This window comes from Cupressus sempervirens, chromosome 7, assembly GCF_028749045.1.
Source record: "Cupressus sempervirens isolate cs-2001-9-10 chromosome 7, ASM2874904v1, whole genome shotgun sequence".
NCBI lineage: Eukaryota > Viridiplantae > Streptophyta > Pinopsida > Cupressales > Cupressaceae > Cupressus > Cupressus sempervirens.
In genome coordinates this window covers 891,078,825-891,100,261 of record NC_143124.1, presented here as the reverse complement: position 1 = coordinate 891,100,261, position 21,437 = coordinate 891,078,825, and the positions used below count along the sequence as shown (strand labels likewise).

Here is a 21,437-nt window from a genome sequence, read left to right as displayed (position 1 = left end):
TAAAAAATATCTTTGTCCTCATTTTAAAATGCCTTCTCTAACGGACCTCTCTTGTAGGTGGTGATCTTTGGCTTTACTTCTACATCTTCATCCTTTGCAGAACGCGTAGGCAAGAATGAATGTCTAGAGGCTGGTGTTATTATTTTTTTCGTGGAAATATAACCACTTTGTTTTCCTTTTGCTACCAATTTGTCAACCTCTTCTTGTTCTTTTATAAGTGCTTCTATTTGTCCAGCTGACAACCCCTTCTTATGTGGCCTTAGGCTCTCACACATTAATTCCTTTACCCCCAAGACCCAAAAAATGAAGTTTGACTCAGTATTAGGAGCTTCTATATTGTGAGTTGCAAAATTTGCATTCAAGAGAAACCCCCCACTTGCAGGAAGTTGTGAAATTCTTGTAGCATGTCTCGATAAAGGACACCCTTCATCAATTTAAATCTTTTGAGATCTCTCCCCACCCACTGAGCTTTGACTAGTCATTGTCACAATCTATAAAAAATATGAAAAAAAACATACTTCAAAACTTCTACACAAAGTGAAAATAAATTGAAACTCATAAAAAGCTTGAAACAATTTATTAAAAAACTAAAGAATATGGTTAAAATGCATACCTTAAACACTCAAATTTGCTTTGTGAAAAGTATTTGGCACTTCACAATTGATCGCTTTCAATAGAATTGCCTCACTTCAAAATGGCAAGATGGAGAGAGCAAATGTGAAATGAAATTGTGTAATGTGAAATGAAATTGTGTTTGAAGGCTTCATATGGGGGCATGTGAGGTTTAGAAGACAAAAATATATAATAAACAAATGTATTTTTTATTAATTTAGCTCCGCTATGCTTTTTCACTACTAATGGTATCATGGGTCTGTACAAGTTGGCGCTTCGTGCACCTTGGTGCGAGTTGGGTGTGCATAGGGTGCACACCCAACCTTGTGGGTTTGCAGGGGTCCATGGGTGTGCAGACTTAGGTGGAGCCATAGGCTTGGGCATGCACCTTGTGTGCACCCGACTTGCACCCACAGTCAAACCTAGATCCACTTCGCACCCAAACTTGGTTTGGGAGTTCATGGTACGAACATAGTAACTTAGCATTATATATATTTTAAGGGCTCCCAGTAAGTCGATAACTAGCTAATAATGTCATTTAGTTAAATGGAAGTAATTCTAGGAATTTGCATTATTGGGTGAATATTTTGTAATTGACAGTTTTGGGTAATATCCAGTCGCAAAATAGGATGACCAGCCATAACCTGTGAGACAAAGTCTCTCCTACCTTAAAGGGAAGGCTCCCCCTTCTCATCGTTCCTTGGATCAACTCAAGGTAAGCAAGAAGTTGGGAGATTTTGTAAAGGGTGTTACACATATTCTTTCCTCTTAGCTTCAAGAAAGAATCCACTTACCCGTGGAGCGAGTAATGGGCAAGATGAAATCTCTAACTACACTTGTATCTTCTACGTGGAAACGGTGATACCGATAAACTAACACCAACTCAAAGGCTAGTTGAAAGTGTACCAATTTGGCTCTAAGTTCAGTCTTAATATTATATGAATAAGCTTTACTATTGGGGTACAAAGACTTCCAAAAGTAAAGATATCCTAATTATTTTGTGAATCAAGAAAGAGATATAAGCGACAAACAAAGCTTCTAGTCTATATATCTCTACAACTGCTCCCAGTCAAAGCTTCAGATCTGATTATTTCCTAATTCTTTTTAATCTCAAATATCAAGAATGCAAAGCAACACGTGAATCAAAGATAACAAATGCAAAGCACAACCAAAACTTCTAACTTGCACAAGTAACAATTTCTCTCAATCAAAGTTTAGTCTCAATTGATTCTTTGCATTCACTTTCCTTTCGAAATGGTGCTACACAGTCAAAGTTATGCTTGCACAATTTCTCCAAAGTTCTTTTGCATACAATAAAAGATGATTTTACAATAAGAGAACACTCATTTATATAGGCAAAGGAGTTGAGAAAAAAGATGGAAGAAAAAGTGGGAGCAACTCAACCAACTTTGACCTAGTCTAATTGAAAGAGAAATTATTGGATTACATGTCACTACACATGCAATTCGTATTACATGTAATTACACAATTTCATGCAATACATCCTCTTTGATCTACAAACATAAAAACAAAATAACAATCTTAAAGATTGTTCTTTAGTGCCTTGAATTTGACGATGACATCACACACTGTAAGAAGTTCATAAATCTCCATTGTCTTTGATATGCCTTCTATTCTTACTGCATCAACATATGCTAATTTCAAAATCTTTGAATTTACCAATAGAGAAAGTGCTTTGCTAAAGATTTATAGAAAGAAAACTTGTTCATTGTATGAGAACTAGAATCTTCAGAATCTAAATCAGCATTGATTTTGATTGTATATTTTGAAGTTATCAGTTCAACTGCAACCAAGTTACTATGTTCATCAAGAATTTATCATCCCTTTTGTTCCAAGTCACACATGATCCCAACTTCTATTAGTTGACAATCTTCTAAACTAGCCTGCAACTTTGTTATGAGCTTTCTTAGTGTCTCTTATTTGTAACCCATGAGTCCATGACATCTGTAAAACATTTCACACGATGGAAGAACGTCACATGTAACCATGGTATCTAGATCAGATTTGTCAATCTCATCCCAATCATTCAGAATTTATTTCAAAGTATTAGCCTCTTGAGCCAAAGATGCTGTCAAATCATGTATCATTTCTTCAACATTTTTGATACGTGCATGAACTCTGGTCTTATCTGTAATGGCTTGTACTCCTTCATAAATGACTTCCCCCATCCAAGACTTTAACAACTTTTACTATCCGTCTCTCCTTAGGTGTCTGAGATACAACAACTGCATGTTGTGAGGATTGTTGTTGAATCACCTCATTTAAGCGAGCAACCTCTTGCTTAATCTGGTTTTTCTTTTCCCATAGTTCATGATTACTCTTTGACACATTAGCAAATGCATCTTGAACATCTTGTAAGGAACCTAGTTGTGATTGCTTTCCAATTTCTACCTTGGTGAATTTGTAATCAGAACGAGTAAGTTCTTTAGCTGACTTGTTTACCAGTGGGTCAGCAATTTCGACAAACTTGAGTCTTTTCAGAATCAACTAAGATCCTTGAAACAATCTTATCTTTCAAAGATTTGGACTTAGTTTTCCTAATAAGAAGGTCATCAAGGGGTACAACAACCTTTCTTCTCTTCATTTTAATTGTGCTCAACCATAGAAGCAAATTGAAATTTTCATCTGTGGACGCAGTTACTGTAGAGACCATTGACATTGATCCTAATTGTATCTCCATTGTGACCAAGCAAAGATTCAGTTTGCACAGCTGAATTCATAGGTGCATGATAAGAGGGTTCCGTCATGAACAACTCAAAACTAGTTAGAGATGTATTAAGTTGAGAAACTTGACCACTTGTAAGAGTTGGAAAATCCTCAAACACATTCCATAAATTTTCACATTGTTCATCTATTAAAATGGGAGGAGCTACTGAAGATATAGGAAGAGCCAATGTGTTTACTTCTGGGTTCGAGATGGAAGGTGTTAAACTAATGGAAAATGAATCCACATCATTATCTATCGAACCCAAATAAGGTGCTTCCTGCATAGATGGTTCCTGAGTTTGTGCAGGCCTCGGAGGAGATATGATCATGAATTCTCCTTCTTCCTCATCTTCTTCATCAAGTCCTTCATCTGATTCTCCTTCTACTCTTGAACTTGTTTAGTTGTTTGAGATAATTTAAATCCCTTTCCACCTTTCAATTTGAATTTGAGGGACTTCTTCAAATCAGAAGAAGATGCTCCATCTTTATCGACAGTTTCTAATTGCGACTTCCTTCCAGGAGGACCAAAACTCCCACAATCCAAACCCAACTTTGGATTGACCCTTTTAAGACCATTGATTTTCAATCATTTGTTGGTGTTTGCCAGAATGGATTGAAATCTATCCAAGATAGAAGTACCTTCCTTTTGCTGACATTGAATAGGGAAAGGGCATCGTTTATCAAAACCAACCTGATGATATTTTGGATCAAGAATATTACCATCATCTTCAATTTAGAAATCAGATGGGATCTCAAGCATATTAAGATCGATGATTTGCTGCAAAGTCAACCTGTAGTAGTCCATTTTCATTATATCCAACTTCGTCTGCATGTTAATCCAAATATCTTCTATACGATGGACACGAGTAAATGTTTTCTTGGTTTTTGAATTCATCTCTCTGTAATCAAAATCAAATCTGACTTTGAATTTCTTCAATGTAACCAACTGAAGTTCTGCTTCCATGGCCTTTGCTTTGTGTACAAAATTGATCATATAATAACAGATCACCAAGGGTTTGGCAAAAGAAATACCAAATCCTAGCCTATGAAGAGCATGTTGATAAGATTGAACCTTAATGAATTGTCTGGCCAAATCCATTAGAATAATCCTGTCAGTAGCATACCTACTTAAGATATATGGTTCTCCTTTTAAATACCCAAGTCTTAATATGTAAAAGTTGGAAACTGAATAAAGATGCAATCATATTGATTAACCTTATCCGAAGCCCCATTTGATACTCTTTTGACAATTAATTGCTTATCAAACAAGCACCAGAAATGTCCAAAAAATGCATCTTGAACTCTCCTATAGTGATATTTACTATTTGTCAAAGTAATCTGATCATAGTATTCCCAAACTAAACGTGAAGATGGTCTCCTTTGGTTGAAAGTCCTAAAAAAGACCCCACAGCAGCAACAATATAGACAAGATAAGAATTCATGTTGAAAGTTGCGGATGTTCCTACATTGAGTAGCTGCTCACAAAGTGCAGTGCTAATGACTTATCCCCAAAAGATATGTTTCTTATTGTCAATAATTTGGAAGATGAACTTATACATCGATGGTTCAAAATCATTGGAATCCTTAAGACCACATGTTATGCTGAGAAGGATAATCAACTCTTTGTATTCCAACTTGAAACTGAATCTGTGAATGGTTTTAGGCCATCTTGAGAATTTTTTTTCCTTGGAATCCAACAAATATATATTAACATATTTATGATAATTTCCCTTATTCTCATTCCGTATCTCCAGTGATGTTTCTTTAGTCAAATCCACACTCTACACTCTCCAACACTTTGAAAATATGTTCAATAACCTCAGGATCAAGGCTAATAATAAAATTACCATCAACATCCTTGATTGTTTTTCACTTCGGACTAAAACGCTTTGCACATCCTAGAACAAATTCCGGTTCCAGGGCAGCCATAGGAAAGGAAGACACCAAGTGAATATTACTCCTTTTGATGTGTTTCATTTCATGACTAGCAAGAGCTTCTATTCTTCGCAAGAAATCAATAATATTTACATGCCCGATCTCTGTATCTGACACACTATCAAGAATAGACGTGATCTGGGATGGATCGCATGAGCCAACTCTTTATCATATTTGTTAATGTTTTATAGCTTCTGATGGATAAAATATGAGATGTAATCTTAAAGATTGAACTCTTTGATTATATATATAGAATTGTGTGGATTAATATATAATCTCATAATATCCTATATTTATAAATGTTCTATAATGTATTAATAATATATATATATCTTATAATGTTTATAACTATGATGTTCTCATATATATTTAATATATATAATGTTCAGATCTATATATATTCAATCATAATTATAAATCATATATTCACCTTCGATCTGTTACCTTGTCCATCGAATGCTAATGGCATTAAATCAGGCATAATGCACAATATTAGTTGTGATTGCCGACCGCATTATGTTTAAGATTACATTGTGTTAACAAGGCAATTATTGGTCATGCCATCATAGAGGCATGACTCTTCGTGGCCAAAGGCCATGCAGAGCCATGACTCTACGGGGGTCATGACCCTTCCCTGCCATATATATATTCAAGTAATCAGATCGCTGTAGAACAACATCAATATATGACATCTTGGACTCAGCGATCTGCATTCAAATAATCATCATCACTTTTCTTTATTATCTAATCTGTAGGGTCATTGATACATACAATATACATCTCACATTATCAGCAATATTTGAAAAGTAGATTCTGCATACAAAATTAGAGATCATTAGTGTTTGGAGGGCAACTCTGCTGTACAGTAATACAACTACGAGTTCTATTGTTTCCATATTTATTGTAACAGTTTTATCTATTAGAGATCCATAAAACTTAACAATATTGATATTTCATTTTGGCCTTGGATTTTGTAGATGAGGGCATCCCTTGTGCTAATGCTGCGACATGAAAAGTCAAAAATATGAACACATCATCAAAGGATATTGCTTCCATAAAAGTGTTGATTCTTGATCAGCAATAAAGCTTGGAAGTATGGATGAGATGCTTCGAAGTTCTAATGTGATGATCTTGAAAAGAGACAACATGCATATGTAAAGGCTGGAATATGACTTGAGGGGATGAAAATATGAGGTGAAAGTGAGCGTTTATGAATATGCTTTAAGGCATGAAAGATGAATGCATGGGAATGCATGCAAATAATTTTTTTTGACTTTTAAAAGTGACTTTAAGTCAAAAACGGGTTTTCAAGATGTCATTGCATGAAAAGTGAGTTACATGTATATGTGACATGTGATTGGGAATGAAAAGTGAGATTGCATGTAAATGCGGATGGAAGGTGAGTTTACATGTAATTGCATGAAAAGGATGAGATGCAATGTTTATGACATGAAAAGTGGAATTACATGTAATTGCTCGTGAAATGTATTTGCATATGAAAGGAATGGATGCAATGTGCCTTGGCATGTGATGGCAAAAATGGAATGAAAAGATGCACTTGCATTCGTTGATGGAAGATGGATTGAAGTGAAACGTGCTCAAGTTCTTGGGAAAGAACTTGCAACTTCTTCCAACTGAAGAACAACACCAAAACAAGCAAGCAAACAGCAAAAACAAGCACAAAAGTACCTTCAAACATGTCAACAAGCAAGATATCTCAACATGCAAACTCGAATTTGGAATTTGGGAAAAAAAACAAAGTATGAAAATAAGACTTTTCATCATTTTTAAAGAGAAGTTGCACTTTTCATAGCATATATATCAACAAATGTGTAACACGAAGCTATAACATGCATCAAATCAGCAATATATGATAAATTAATTAACAAAATGGAAAATGCCCACTTACTTGAAGATTAATATGCAAAATATGAAGGGAATGAAATTCAAATTGTGACAAATTCTCAAACAAACTTAAAACTCTTCAACCTTGCAATGATGACTTCAAACTGAGCATCCAATGAGGTGTTTTTGGATGAGAATGCGTAAAATGTGTCCTAAAATCCCTCTCAATTCCAAGGTTTTCAATAAATGCAAGATTATGAGACACTTTTGGATAAAAACGTGGTTTCAATCTACCATTAGATCAGTCGTTTTTGGCATTGAAGGGCAAAAATGTGTCTTCCTATAGCAATGATATAAATTAAAATCACAAAATGCCCCTTCTTTATGCAAAAACGTGATTCGAAAATGGCCAAATCGGGGTTTTTCTTTTGTCAAACTGTGCCCTAAAATGGAGTGAAAAATGATGTTTCTAGCATGGAAGATCAACATTTAATGCATGGAAATGCCTTCGAATGCAAAAATGATCCTATAGAGAAGATTTTCTTGATTTGGAATGAAGAGATTTGGAGTTTCCAAGCAAAAACACGTTCTTGGACGGCAAGTGCATGGAGTTTTGCCTTGAATCTTCCAAAATGGGTTTCTTGGAGGCAAATGCATGCTCTTGGTGACAAAACACACTTTTTAGGTGCCATTACATGCTTTTAAAATCTCAAAAAGGACACCTTTAGCAAAAATGCACCTTTTAGGTGCAATTGCATGTTTTGAATTTTGCACAAAAATATGTCTATTGCAAAGTAACGAGAATCAAAATCGCATTGGAATTGACAAGGCTAATCGAATTGCAAATTGGCCATGAGTCGGCAAATTTAAAATCCCTTGAAATTTAGGGAGTAGTTTATTTCATAAACCCTTTATCGCTGATTCGATTCATGGATTCACAAAAAATCATTTGGCTTGAATCGAATTGCCGAATGATGTGAATCGCTGCGATTCTCGTTACTATGGTCTATAGGCAAAATACACCTTTCGGGTGTTATTGCATGTTTTGAATTACATGTAATAACATGCTTTAAGTGTTTTTCAAAGGCATTTCCATTCAGAATCGCACCTTTTAGGTGCAATTGCATATTTTTAATGAAAATGTGCTTGTAGACATGTTTGCACAACTTTAGTGATGAATTAAGCACTTATTAATTTTATTTTTGAATAAATATTACTCAAATGAGTCATAAATAATATTTAGACTATATAGTTAATATAGAATATGCAAATATCATCTTAAAAGTAATATATATCAAGATGTTTTAATTTAAAACTCAAAATCCAAATTAGACTCTATAGTTAATATAGTGACTTAAGTGAAAAATTAAAAAGCAAATCAACTTAAAAATATAATATAAAGAGCACTATAGTTACTTTAAGTGAAAAATTGAAAAGCAAAAGTAACGTAAAAACAAAATAAAAAGTGAATTTATGTTATATTTTTCAAAAAGTGAATGTCAATTTAAAAATATAACATGGTATTTTTAATTCATGTAGTTGCACCTAAAATGTTCACTTTTTGGGCACTAAAATGATCATATCTTTTGATTGCCACCTCTGATTAAACCCTAAGATAGATCATATCGAAGGGAAAACTGAAAGCAATGATTTGAGTAAAACCAAAGGACCAAAAGCCAACAAACACACTTAAAAAATGAGTAAAGGATGTTTAAGGTTTCAAAAATCAAGCATAGGGTCGAAAAATAGAAAAACTAAAATGACTTGACGAAAGTCTTCATTAAAAAGATTGATTATATCAATTGGAATTGATTGGTTGATCAATATTAACCAATTAAATACCAAACTGAACTCAAAGAAATGCGAAACTAAGTTGAAAAAGTTTTGTACTGTTACCTACCTTTTTTGGTGACAACATTCAGTACACCATGCATGAGATAATAAGAGATATTTTTATAGATATCATTGAACATATGATTGTTGGGATCAAATAGGTATATGCATACAAATAAATTGGTTTTTAGCAAATATAATGGAAAGTATATTCTTGACAAAGAATCATAGAGATAGAGTATCTTGTTGGCTGCAGCTTGATGTTTGTTTTTGCATTGCTTGAGGATTTTCTTAAAGAGAGAAAAGACTAGCTTTTGGGTGTTATGGTCAACCTATATGGCTAGACACGTCATGATTCAAGAATTTTACTAGTAGATAATTGGAGAGAGAGAGAGAGAGAGAGAGAGAGAGAGAGAGAGAGAGAGTCCATTGGTGTACAAGGGGTTACTCGTAAGGAGGGACAATGGTATATGTGAGTGAAATGAGATGCAATTGCTTGGTTTGAAATGATCAAACAGTTTCACAATTATGTTTTTCAATGCCAGGATAGGATGAAGTTAGTTGTTGAATCCAGTGGTGGTGGATGAAGTGTATTGTAGAAGAGTAGAGGGAAGTGTGCAGATAGACAAATGAGATGTGAAGGGGAAAGGGGAGATATCCGATGAATTGTAAAGGTTGACTTTACACTTGGACGTGGGCATGGAATTGAAACTTAAAGATACACATATTTATCATTAGTCAAGTCTCAAGATAAATAGAAAACAAAATTCTCTTCTAAGCCTATACAAATAGGCTTTGATGTGCTAATTAGGGCTGTGGCTTGGTTATTACCTAAAAATTAGCTTAACCTTTTCCATTGTACATAAGCAAAACATTATGAAATAGACTTATGACACAAGTTGCCTTTTGAAATTTTTTTAAAGTTGCATTCTTGAATACTTTTAAGTTCTTTGCCGATTTCAAAGTGGATGCCTTTTTTATTTCTGACAACACTTAAACCTTAATGGAACATGAATGTATTCTGTGGCCATATTTCTGTATCTTAGGTGTTTCTTATGTTTATTGCTTTCTGGTACTACTGCTGATATGTAAAACAAATGTTCTATGCATCTTATGCATTGAGGGGGCATTCTCAGTTGTATTGAATAGTCAGTGTAATAGGCCTCACAGCATTTAGTTGATATAATCAATTGGGATGTATAATATTTTGATTATTAGTGAAATGAGGCACAATGAGAAGACGGGGATAGTTCCCATAGTGTTTGAGGCTGTCAACTACGAATTAGGGTCTTATTATTAACTGGTAAGTTCTCTTATAATGACAATACAAGCCTAGGGAGCAAACGCTTATGAGTTATCTGATTTTTTGAGATTGGATGATTATTAATTCATTATGTTACGTGCCAATTACTTATATTTCTTGGTGAGTAGATTTTTGTTCATGGCATTCAATTAATTTGGATAGAAATCTATTCTAGTGGCTTCAAGTATTAGGGTGTTAATGCAATCAATCAATCTAGAACATGGTTAAAACTTAACATATTTCGTTTCTGCAATAATTTAAGCATTGAACTCCAGTTCTCTATGCTTAGACTTGCTACAAAAAATCTTCTTCTGAACCTGCTTGTCTGGTTTTTCCCATTTTGTGCACTCTTTCGCTACTTTTAAATTTTGATCCAGAAGCTGGAACCTCAACTTTGGTCATGTCTCAGGTAGTCTTTATTTATCAGTAGATTAAATTGGGATACTTGACTATGTACACTTCCACTCTTGAAATAGAATGGCTTTTCAAAAGTGCTTTTGCCCTAGAGTACATATAAATCTAGTAGTGGCAACCCTTTCTAACAAGGAATCATGTCATATAACATGAGACAACCTCCTGAAAGAAGGTTTTATTTTTCCCTTTTTCCTTTAGACTAAATGGAGTCTTACTGTGAAGTCTTTTTAACCCAATTGAGATATTCATCAATATTATTGTGTGTCTATGACTATGGACTTACAAATATCCTTGAATTGTCTTTCTTAGGTACGAACTGTATGTTGGTCAGCCTCCATTTTACACAAATTCTGTCTACACACTTATCCGACACATTGTGAAGGTACATGTCATTTTGTCGCATGGCATTTCTTTTTAATGAAGATCAGTTTGGATTGAGTTAGAATTCATGTTTAAGCATTACTTTTTATGCTGTGAAACAGGACCCAGTTAAGTATCCTGAAAATATGAGCCCAAATTTCAAAAGCTTTTTGAAGGGCTTGCTTAATAAGGTTAGAACGAAGATGAATCTAAGCATTAAGAGATAGTGTAGTTTGTAAATTTAGGATGAGTATGCTCGATAACTTCAAAAATGAAATTCTTGTGTTTGATATATTTATCTCATGTAGGTCTCACAGAATCGATTAAATTGGCCCGCCCTTTTGGAACATCCGTTTGTTAAAGAGAGCCAAGAAGAGATAGAAGCTAGAGTAAGGCTTTCTGTGGTTATTGCTATGCATACCTCCATTTCACAAATTATCGTTAGCAAAATCGACTGGATATATGCCATTTACATTATCTTATTGGTTAAGGCTAATATGTACTTTGAACATTTTAGTTTGATGACAAAACACATCTCAATTGAAAGTTGTGGAATAGTTAACTTTGCTTGAATATGTTTTTGAAAGCAATGCTCAGGAAATGCGAGCGGCAACAGCTGCTGCAAGAGGATGTGATGCAGCCTGGAGGGGTGAAGTTAATGTTAAGCTTCCATCACCAGCTCGAAACATTGGCACTGTGCCAAATAGTAGTCCAATAGGTAAAGCCAGTTGTTGTTTCTTAAATGCTAAATATAATTAATAATTTTGGATTTGCTTAGTGGCTTTCTGGCTGCAATGGAGTTCAGGAAAGGCACACAAAGCTGATGCTGGTGAAAAGGTTGCTGAAACTCCTACTACTGATCACCCAGCACTTGTCTCACAGCCATCAAATGATAACATTCAACAGCAGCAACAACATGCACCACCATCTCAAAATCCAGCTCCTTCAGATGCTGGTTTGTTCCTTGTAATACCATTTATTTGTAAGCTCTGATTATAATTATTCTTTGCTTTACAAATCCTGCCCTAGAGTTTGCAAGTAGCAAATATATCCTTTTTCATTCTAGAATATTTAGTAACTGAAAAGTTCATTAGATGTTCAAGGTTTCTTTTTCTTTTTCTTAATGGCTAAAATATGCTGATATTACTCTGTTCGATTAATAATACGAGGACTTACATGGCACATTATTTGACTTTGAATACTGATTGAATCTTAATTTTACTTACTTTGAGTTATCCTACATTTCATCAGCTTACAGAAATACAGCTCTGTATTATATTGAAAATTTGAAAGCATATGCCACTTGCATCTCATTATCTCAATCGATGCTTTTTTGGACTATAATTTTGGACAAAATGGACCCTTCAAAAGCACAGAATATTTTTTCTGTTAACATGTAATTGACTTGGTGTCTATGCTTGCCATATTTAATTTTATTTTTGAGCTTAAACTTGCCAGACATCTGTCCTGTCAATATTTGTGTTGATAGAAGACTAGCTTGTGACATGTAGATTGTTGACTTCAGATATAAATTATCATGTTTTCTGGTTAGAAATGACACATCTGTGGTTCTGTACAATCTACATTTGTGGATGTTTTGGATTGATATACCTGAAAACGGGATTTATAGAATTTCATTTGTTGAAGAAACCTATCTATCCAAGACTTAAATCTTTTATAAATTCTCTCTATTTCACATGACAAATGGATTTTGTGTATGTTAACCTTTCTACATCAAACCGTTGTCATTTGCTGAGGCCTGCCACTTATTTTTAAGGTGTGATCATATTTATTGAACAAATCTTGAACATATATGGCCCTCTTTATCATTGATTTTCTCTTCTGTTTAATTTCTCATATCACAAAATTTTATGGATACATGTTGCCGTAATGGACTAATAGTGTATATGGAATGCAGATTGATTAATGTATTGAGCTTTTTGATACAAATCAATGTATTCCGGCTTTTGGTTTTCCATAAATTTATAATACTTGAAAAAAATACCCTATGTTGGGAATTGAAAATTGTGTTTATTCCTTTAGACAAATAGCATTGGCAACGTGCAAGTTTCTCTACATTTGCCATACACATTTGATATTTGTATGTTGAATTTATAATATTTTTATTGGTTCAAGTATGGTGGCCTGGATTTTACATATATTGATGCTTTCATCTAAACATTATTTTCTTTATTGTCGTCTATTTGCAGAAATTTCAGTGCTTGATAAGTTGGAGAGTAATTCTCGCACAGTTAAGGGAGCACAAGCAATTGGACAAGATCGTAGTGCCCTATCAAATATTTTGCTTTGCTTCAGAAACTTTAGTAACAAAGGCACATTAGTCCTTTCGAGGCAACATGCTAAACCTTTTTTAATAGTGCTTGTAGTATTAACTTCTTGTGTCACATGCCCTAAAATTTTAATTATTTAGTAAAATACATTTAATTAATTCAATTATGTTAATAGTAAAAGAATAGTTTTCTTTATTTACTGTTTCAGCCACACTTGCTAATCTCCATAATACGTGGTCATTCAGGAAGGATTAAATATTACATTAATATTAAATGTGTAAGATGAACATAATAAGAATATATTTCAATGACATTGCTCAATAATACAATATTTATTTCACAGAATTGAAAACTAATCTCCCTTTTCTAACAATCAGATTTTTAATAAGCTATCTTAATTCTGCTTGGTAAAGATATACAATACATTATAGGATATTCTGGCTAAACTTTTATAATCACATTTAAAATTTTAAAAACCTGCATCTTCTAAAGTCTCACAATAATTAGTAATACAATCTTTTTTTAGCAACAGCCTTACAAAAGAAATCTGAATCCTTTCATATTCTATAAAATTTACAACATCATATCTCTCTATAATGTCCCCATTTTTGCTAGCATCAGAGTTTCAGGGATTAGCATATTATTGTGATCTTCATAGGCTAATTATTGTAGATAGAGGGTCTTCTGTGGCAATGGCTTGGCTTGGAAGGGTCGTGTCCTTTCCACAATTAAGTAAGCTACAGGTTGGTCTTTGTTTGGCTCAGATTGGACTTTATTTGGGCTTAGATTTGTGCAGTTGCTATTTGTGGTGAGTTGGGTATTGATTGAGATGGACCCTTTCTATTTTTGGAAAGTGCATTTGGTCACATGGAGAAGTAATAGGTATGACTTATTTTAGACGACATATTGAAATGATGAGTTTTTTGGGGGTTATTATAATTTTAGTGGCCGAATTATTATTAAATCATTAAATGACTTATGAAGTTATTTTAACTTTATAATTTCACTTGAGGGTTGAGTCATTATTGGAAGGGGCTATTTATTATATGCCTAAGCCAAGTAATAAATATTTGAAGTGATGTAGTGTTGGAAAGTTTCAAGGGCTGAGTTCTTTTGGGAAACTTTCCTAGTTTCTGAAGTTGAGTTCTTTTAGAAACTTTTATCAACAAAGCATTATAAATATGAGCTCATTTCATTGGAAAAAACACACTTGGATAATTTGTTTTCTTTTGTTGCCTTTGTTGAAATATAAGGGTCAGTCTGAGAAGTGTTTGGCAATTCACAGCTGAGGTATTGTGAATTGTTTGATTGGAATTATTTTTCTCTCCTATTGTTAAATCTGTGCCTAAGGAGATTGTTTGCTGGAAGTTCTTGGTGGATTTTGGAAGTGAAATCATTGAAGAACTATAATCTATCTACTGTGTGAATGCTGAGATTTCAAAATGGGGCATTTTTGTCTATTGAATTATATGTAGAAGGCAGCATTTGAAATGCTGTGTGTATACTTGGCGATCTCTGAGCCAATCTAATTCCCTTGGGGATGGACAGCATTGGATATTGGGTCTGTGATTGATTTCAAGCTGTGTGGGGTCTGCTACAGCAGCTGTGAGTGAATCTACAGGCATAGCAGTCAATTTCTTTGACCTGCGATCTGCATGTTAGGTGTGCAATCAGTCCATATAAACCAATGTTCAATTCCATCTACCTGCGATTTGACTCCAAGGGATGTCACTACTTATTTGGCAATATAGCGGATGCAAGGAAGTGATTGAATATTACTGTTCTTGTTGTATTCTGCACTTTCTTTAAGGGCCAGCATTTTGCTTAAGAGTCTTACAGTGAAGTCTGGAAGATCTGTGTATATCATTTTGCATACTGCGATCACTTTGTGTCAGGTCAAATACATACAATTGGACCTGCGTTAGCTGTTGGAGCTTGTGATTGGGAGATTTTGAATTTGCAGCTCTTTGTGATGTACTGTTAGCCCATAAGAAAGGGTGGTTTGTCATCACTGTGCACACGAAATTTTTAAGGAGCAGTTTATGATTATTGGAGCCTATCATCTTCATTGAATTTGAATCAGTATCCAGGTTCTTGTTTATTTTAATATAAATTGGTTAATTGTAATTTGCAAACTGTTATATTGAATAAAACATTGCAAAAGTAGAGAACTCTTTGTCTGCAATTATTTTCTTCAGTACTCCTGGTCTGCATTTTTTCTATGTATATTCTGATTTCTTTAAAAGAACAAATAAAGCATTTACCCCATAGTGCCAACAAACTGAAAGAAGGGAAAATAAATAGGAAAGCAATACATAAACAACTCTGCATACTTCATCAATAGGCCGAGGGTTCTTTAGTGGCAACACAACTTATTTGCCAAGTGTTGTGAAGAAAATTAATGTATGCTAGGTAGGGGTTTTTGACTCTCATGTTTTCCCTTTTTACAGTTTACAACTTTAATAACTAATTATCTTTTCTTCTTTTATAACATAAAGCTGGATCTATTTCTGCACTTTTCTTCTTTCTTTACAAAATCTCTTGAAATCTTAACTTTTCTTTAAAAGAACACAAAACAAAATGATACATTTTGATGGGTGACATCCCACACAACAAAACATTTATTTCTAAGCAAGGGGAATGCATGAATAGTAATAAGATGTAATTCCCAAGCTTTAAAAGAATTCCACATAAAACCTGCAAATAAGCAATAAACACTATGCCATGGAGAGTTCACCACCCAGCCTAGGCCTTTACATGGTCTCCCAAGTTAACTATGGGTCGTCCCATGGTTAGAAATGACTCTTACCCATAGATATACCAAGTGGGCTTGCTAAAAGTGGTCTAAACTGAACCCTAGGTGCTCATCTGACCCTCCAAACACTCACTTAAAGTTCACATATGGGTTCCAAGTGATTTGGCCCAACCTAAGACTCTCTAATCAAGTGGATCACATGGAGATTCCAAAAGGGTACTATGGTTAAGTTAGACTTCACATGTTTCTAGGTGGACATGTCATTGTTACATATACACATCACGTGTGTCAAGTGACATCACTAAGACACATAATAACACAAATGGCATGTACACCTAGAAATTACACATTCACAAATAACAAATAACAATTACGCACACATGCAACACATTTACAAATATAATATATTTGCATATGAGGTTGGTATCTTCGTTAGACACAACCTTGGCTGATTGTTTCACATACGTTTGGTTCTTGTTCTCGGAATTTAATTTCCATGGACTTTCCTGCACAATCTCAATTCAAATATCAGTAGTCCAAGAAATCATATACGTATAAAACAAAATGCAGAAATCATAACATGACATAATTCATATCACCATTCAACCAAATCAATTCAATTCAATGCTTTCCAATTTACAATATACAACTTAAAGGATTCACATTAAAACCACAACCACCTCAAATTAACTTTATTCACCTTTTTCAAAATCATCTCATATAGAATGCATTCATGACATCATAATATCTATTTAATTCAATTAATCATAATGAAATTACTAAAAGTATCTAAAATTGTCCGAAGATAACACAATAATAATATAAGACACAACCATAAAATCAATTAAGTTATCTAATCAAGATGTATCCATAATGTTGTCAACTTAAGTGCATTAATCAATCATCAGATAAAAACTTTACATCCTAAAAAGTATTGTTTATATCATAAATATCAACATAGTAATTTAACATCCCTCAACAAATATCCTCCTAACATTACTAACATGATAATTCACTTGAGAAACTAAACATCATACATGATTTTGACCATGAAAGCACTTCTTGGCCTAATACAGTCTTCATCTACAATATTCCTAATGATTCTTTCTTGCCCAAGAAACCATATGCATATACATGGAGGTAAGCATCATTTAGGAAAATTTAGCATTTGATTACCATCCTATATTATTGGTTCATAAGTCACACAATGAAATAATGTAACACCTTTCTAAGGAAACTTTTAGATGAACTTACATGTAAACATAAATGACTTTTAAGCATCTAATATCTAATTTACATCATGACCACTTCTCATCATAATGCGGGTTCACTTAACTATTCATAATGCATGCACAAACATAGGAGGATAATATTGTTTTAGCATGTCCACTCACAACCATTCATGTCTCATCAACATATAAACCTTATTACAATTTCACAAAATGAATTCTACATAAACTAACTATAGAGATGATTATATAGAGAAATTCATTTAGTTACATAACCTCCTCTATTATATATTGTACACTTTACACGAAATTCAATACTCCTCTTGCATTATCATAGTAATCACATAAATTGACATATCGCAATGAACATAATAATGAATTATAACATCATCATCATAAGTATAGGAATTAACATAACAACAACATCAAGTTCCTATCATATAAAGTCTAAACATATTGATGTATCACAATAGAAGAACTAATAATGGAAACAAATGAAAAGTTGTATCACCCTCGATTAGGTTCTTACGATTATTCAATCAATGTAGGGAAAGATATAATAGAATCCTAGAAATTTTCTTGATAACATCCTTACATAAAATGCAATACATAAATCTCCCAAATGGAGAAATAGTAAGTGATTCACAAAATATCCTCAAGGAAGGCCATCGCTTATCTCTCGTATGAAACATCACATCTCGCAATACATCAATCTCCCACATGGATAAATACTATGTAATTCACACAATATTCTCAAGGAAGGCCATCACTCATCTCTCAAATGAAACATTGCATCTTGTACACTAACCCTTTAACAAGAGACATATTCGTAAAGCTCCGGTTTTATTAAATGCATAAGAGGAGCTTACATTGTGCATGCACGTGTTTGTTTTAATTTGTCTTTTCCAAGACAACACAAAAGGGAATAGTGTATATGGTATAATTGTTCATTGAACCAGAAGGAGAAGCTTTCTGAGATCTAAACTAGACCTAAATTTAAGCTAAACTAAGACTAAAAATTGTAGACAAGATAGAATATTTTCACACTAGACAAATTCATTGAGAGGTTTTGCATGAAAGGATATGACCACCTACCTAATTTTTTTGCCTTGGATAGAGACACCAAACTATTAAAGTTGTGTATTGGACGTAATGAATTCAAATATAAAACATGAAGCAGTTAATTGAAATGCTTACAAGTTGCACCTTCCAACTAGTGAAAGTAGAGATCAACTATTCAATGCAGATGATGTCCAAAGGAATCGACTGGAAAAAAGAAAAAAAAAGTGATTCTAAGAAATATTTTGTTATCGTTATGGTAAACCCATGTTATATTAAATAGAAAAGATGAAAGATCCTTATATAGATTTAGAAAGACAACGTTTCTAAATTAAACAAGAGCTTGTCACTGCTTTGTAACTAACCTGAGTCTGCAACTAACCCTCCTAGAATCTAGAAAACTTCTAACTAGAAATTGTCCCAAAACGTTCAATTTGATGTCGAATAGCAAAATACCCAAAAACATATGAGGGAAATCGACAAGCCCCTCCAAATTTTTGGAGAAGAACATGACACCCCAGAAGAGATTGCAAAAAGTCATGATTTTTGATGGAAAAATTGCCAAACCCAAGATTACAATTTCTTTTTTTGGGAAAACATGGTAAAACTCTACAAAGGAATTGTTGGTGAATTTAGGTATTCACTAATTACACTTTACATAAGTTTACTTCGGATAATGCATTTGCGTATTAGTTGTCATGTAGACACATAGGAGTTTGCACTTCATTTTAGCACATAGTGTTGGAGAAATCTAGTTGAGGTGGATTTAGTTGTAATCTCCCCATTTTTAGCAGGTTCCTACAATTGGCTAGGTCAATTCACCATTGTGACCCTTGTGAGCTGGTAGTAGGATTTGAGGGTCTCATCCGAGGCTCTCGTGCCATTCAGAGGTTGGTGGGAAAGATTGTAGAGACTGTCTACTATGCTTCCCCACGGGGATTTCGAGGTTGGGTTTGTGAGAGAATTGCACGGGATGTTGCCCGACCGGTTGTTTGGAGTCAGATATTGGAGCCATCTCTTGATTCTTAGATTGATACTGATGAACCCTTAACAAAGATTGGGATATTTTATTGGCATTACACTGTGTGGAGTGCTCATCACTTTTCTTTTGACCCATAGGTAGAGGATTTGGTTTCATGTTGGTGTGGGTTAGCTCCAGTTTCATACCATCTATTATAGGATGGGTTAGCACCATCTTTTACAGATAGGATTGTCAGTTGCAAGTTTGACCCCTTGTAGTATCCACACACCCAAGATAGTTTGGCAGAGGTTGGAGTTGGTGGTAGTGTTTCAGGTACCTATGGTTGTTACCATCTCCATAGTGTAGTTGGGTGTGAGTATCAATTTGATGGGGACTTGAGTGTGGACAGAGTTGGTATTTCAGTTGGGTTGAGTTTCAATGAGTTGTTGCCTTAATCAGTGCCTAGAGTTATTTTTCAGATGATTCTGATGTTGATGTCCCTTATTTGCGTGTTGGTGCTACAAGAGTTCCTTGTACACAACAAGGATAGTATGCAGTTCCACCTATGGGATCCAGGTGGACTGTGATGTTCATTTTGCTCCAGGATTGCTTGGGGACAAGCAATCTTAGGGAGGGAGGATTGTAATGTCCCCATTTTTAGTAGGTTCCTATAGTTGGCTAGGTCAATTCACCATTGCGATGCTCGTGAGCTAGCAGTAGGATTTGAGGGTCTCAGTTATGTGGTTATAGGCTTTCCAACAACCTATGGTGTATTTTCGTTTCATTTAGGGACTTACTATCTATAATAAGTCAAATTGTTGGTTCCGATGAGCTCAGTTGAGTTAGAGGAGTTGTGTGAAGCTCTCAATTTTTATTTTGGGCTTCCAGTTTGGGCTCCAAGAATCTTCGAGGGAGCGTCTATTTATAGTAAGTCACCTTGTCAAGTTCATTCATCCTCTTTCATCATCAGGATCACTTTGGTGTTGTCAGATTTCGATTCTGATATCTCTTTAGTTGTTTTCGCAAGACGGGTCATTTATTATTATTATTCATCTAAATACGTTGAGGTTGCTATTTTTGTTAGTATTGTTGGTTGCTCACCTCAGTATCATAGCTCATTAGAACTGGGACAAAAAGTTTTAAATTGTGGGGACAAGAAATAGTGGCCTTGCATGTCAGAATATTAAGTTATGGTGGAAAAGGTCATTTTTGGAGCCAAAAGCAATTAATAAATTATATTAATACCACTTTAATATATTTTAAATGTTGTGTAGAGAAAGCTTCTTAAGTGGAGTTCTTTTGGGAAATTGGTGCCATTTGGAGATTATAAATATGAAGACATTTGATGAGGAAAGCATCCGATTATTTGTTTATCTCTTTGCATCTTGTCTTTGTGACAATTCTGAGTTTGTGGTTTTGTGCCCTTGCTGATGTATAAGGGTTTGAGATTGAGTCTGTGCATCAATCCACTGTTGAGGTAATGTGGTAATAATTTAAGTTTCAATCTAAATTGAAGAGACTTCTCATACTATGTCTACTGTGGCTGAGAAGCGATTGGCTTGCCGAAGGAGATTTAATTACCTTTTGATCTGCATTTTGGGAGTTCGATTTGGAGCTGTTGTTATATTCCAAGGCAACAATTTGTCATCTACAAGGGTGTATTCATTTTAGAGAGGCTGTGATACAATTTTGAGGGCCTGCGTTGCAATTTCTAAGGCCTGTGAGTGATATCAAAGCCCTGTGATTAGATTTCGTGAGCCTGCAATTTATTGCAGAACCTTGTTGAATGCTTGGCGGACAACAATAAGGGCCTACAGTGGTTAATTAAGGAACTGCAATCAATTATTTGGGTCTGCATTTCATATTTGGGCATCAAATGTTTAATTTGCAAGGACTGCTGCTGGTAACTATTACCATTGCAACTATGCAAGGATCGATTTCATTTCCAGGTTCTTGTAATTTTCTGATATATTGATTGCTGTTGAATGTGATGTTGTAGATGCGACTATGTTTTATTAATTTGTTGGTCTATCACCAATCTGAAATGGATTCTGATTCAAGTTGACAAGTGAAGAATCATAGTGTATTGTAATTGCTTTTTTGGAATATATTT

General features: G+C 34.3%; 1 protein-coding gene across 1 annotated transcript in view; it reads left to right on the top strand.

The window, feature by feature from the left end:
- The window catches only part of FU (kinase family with ARM repeat domain-containing protein), a 183,877-nt gene that overhangs the window by 123,427 nt on the left and 39,013 nt on the right, over positions 1-21,437 (top strand). Inside the window, exons 10-15 of the mRNA XM_089793391.1 lie at positions 10,979-11,051; positions 11,152-11,220; positions 11,338-11,418; positions 11,627-11,747; positions 11,835-11,984; positions 13,240-13,381. Coding sequence (XP_089649517.1) covers positions 10,979-11,051; positions 11,152-11,220; positions 11,338-11,418; positions 11,627-11,747; positions 11,835-11,984; positions 13,240-13,381 — 636 coding nt within the window. The remainder of the gene's footprint in view (positions 1-10,978; positions 11,052-11,151; positions 11,221-11,337; positions 11,419-11,626; positions 11,748-11,834; positions 11,985-13,239; positions 13,382-21,437) is intronic.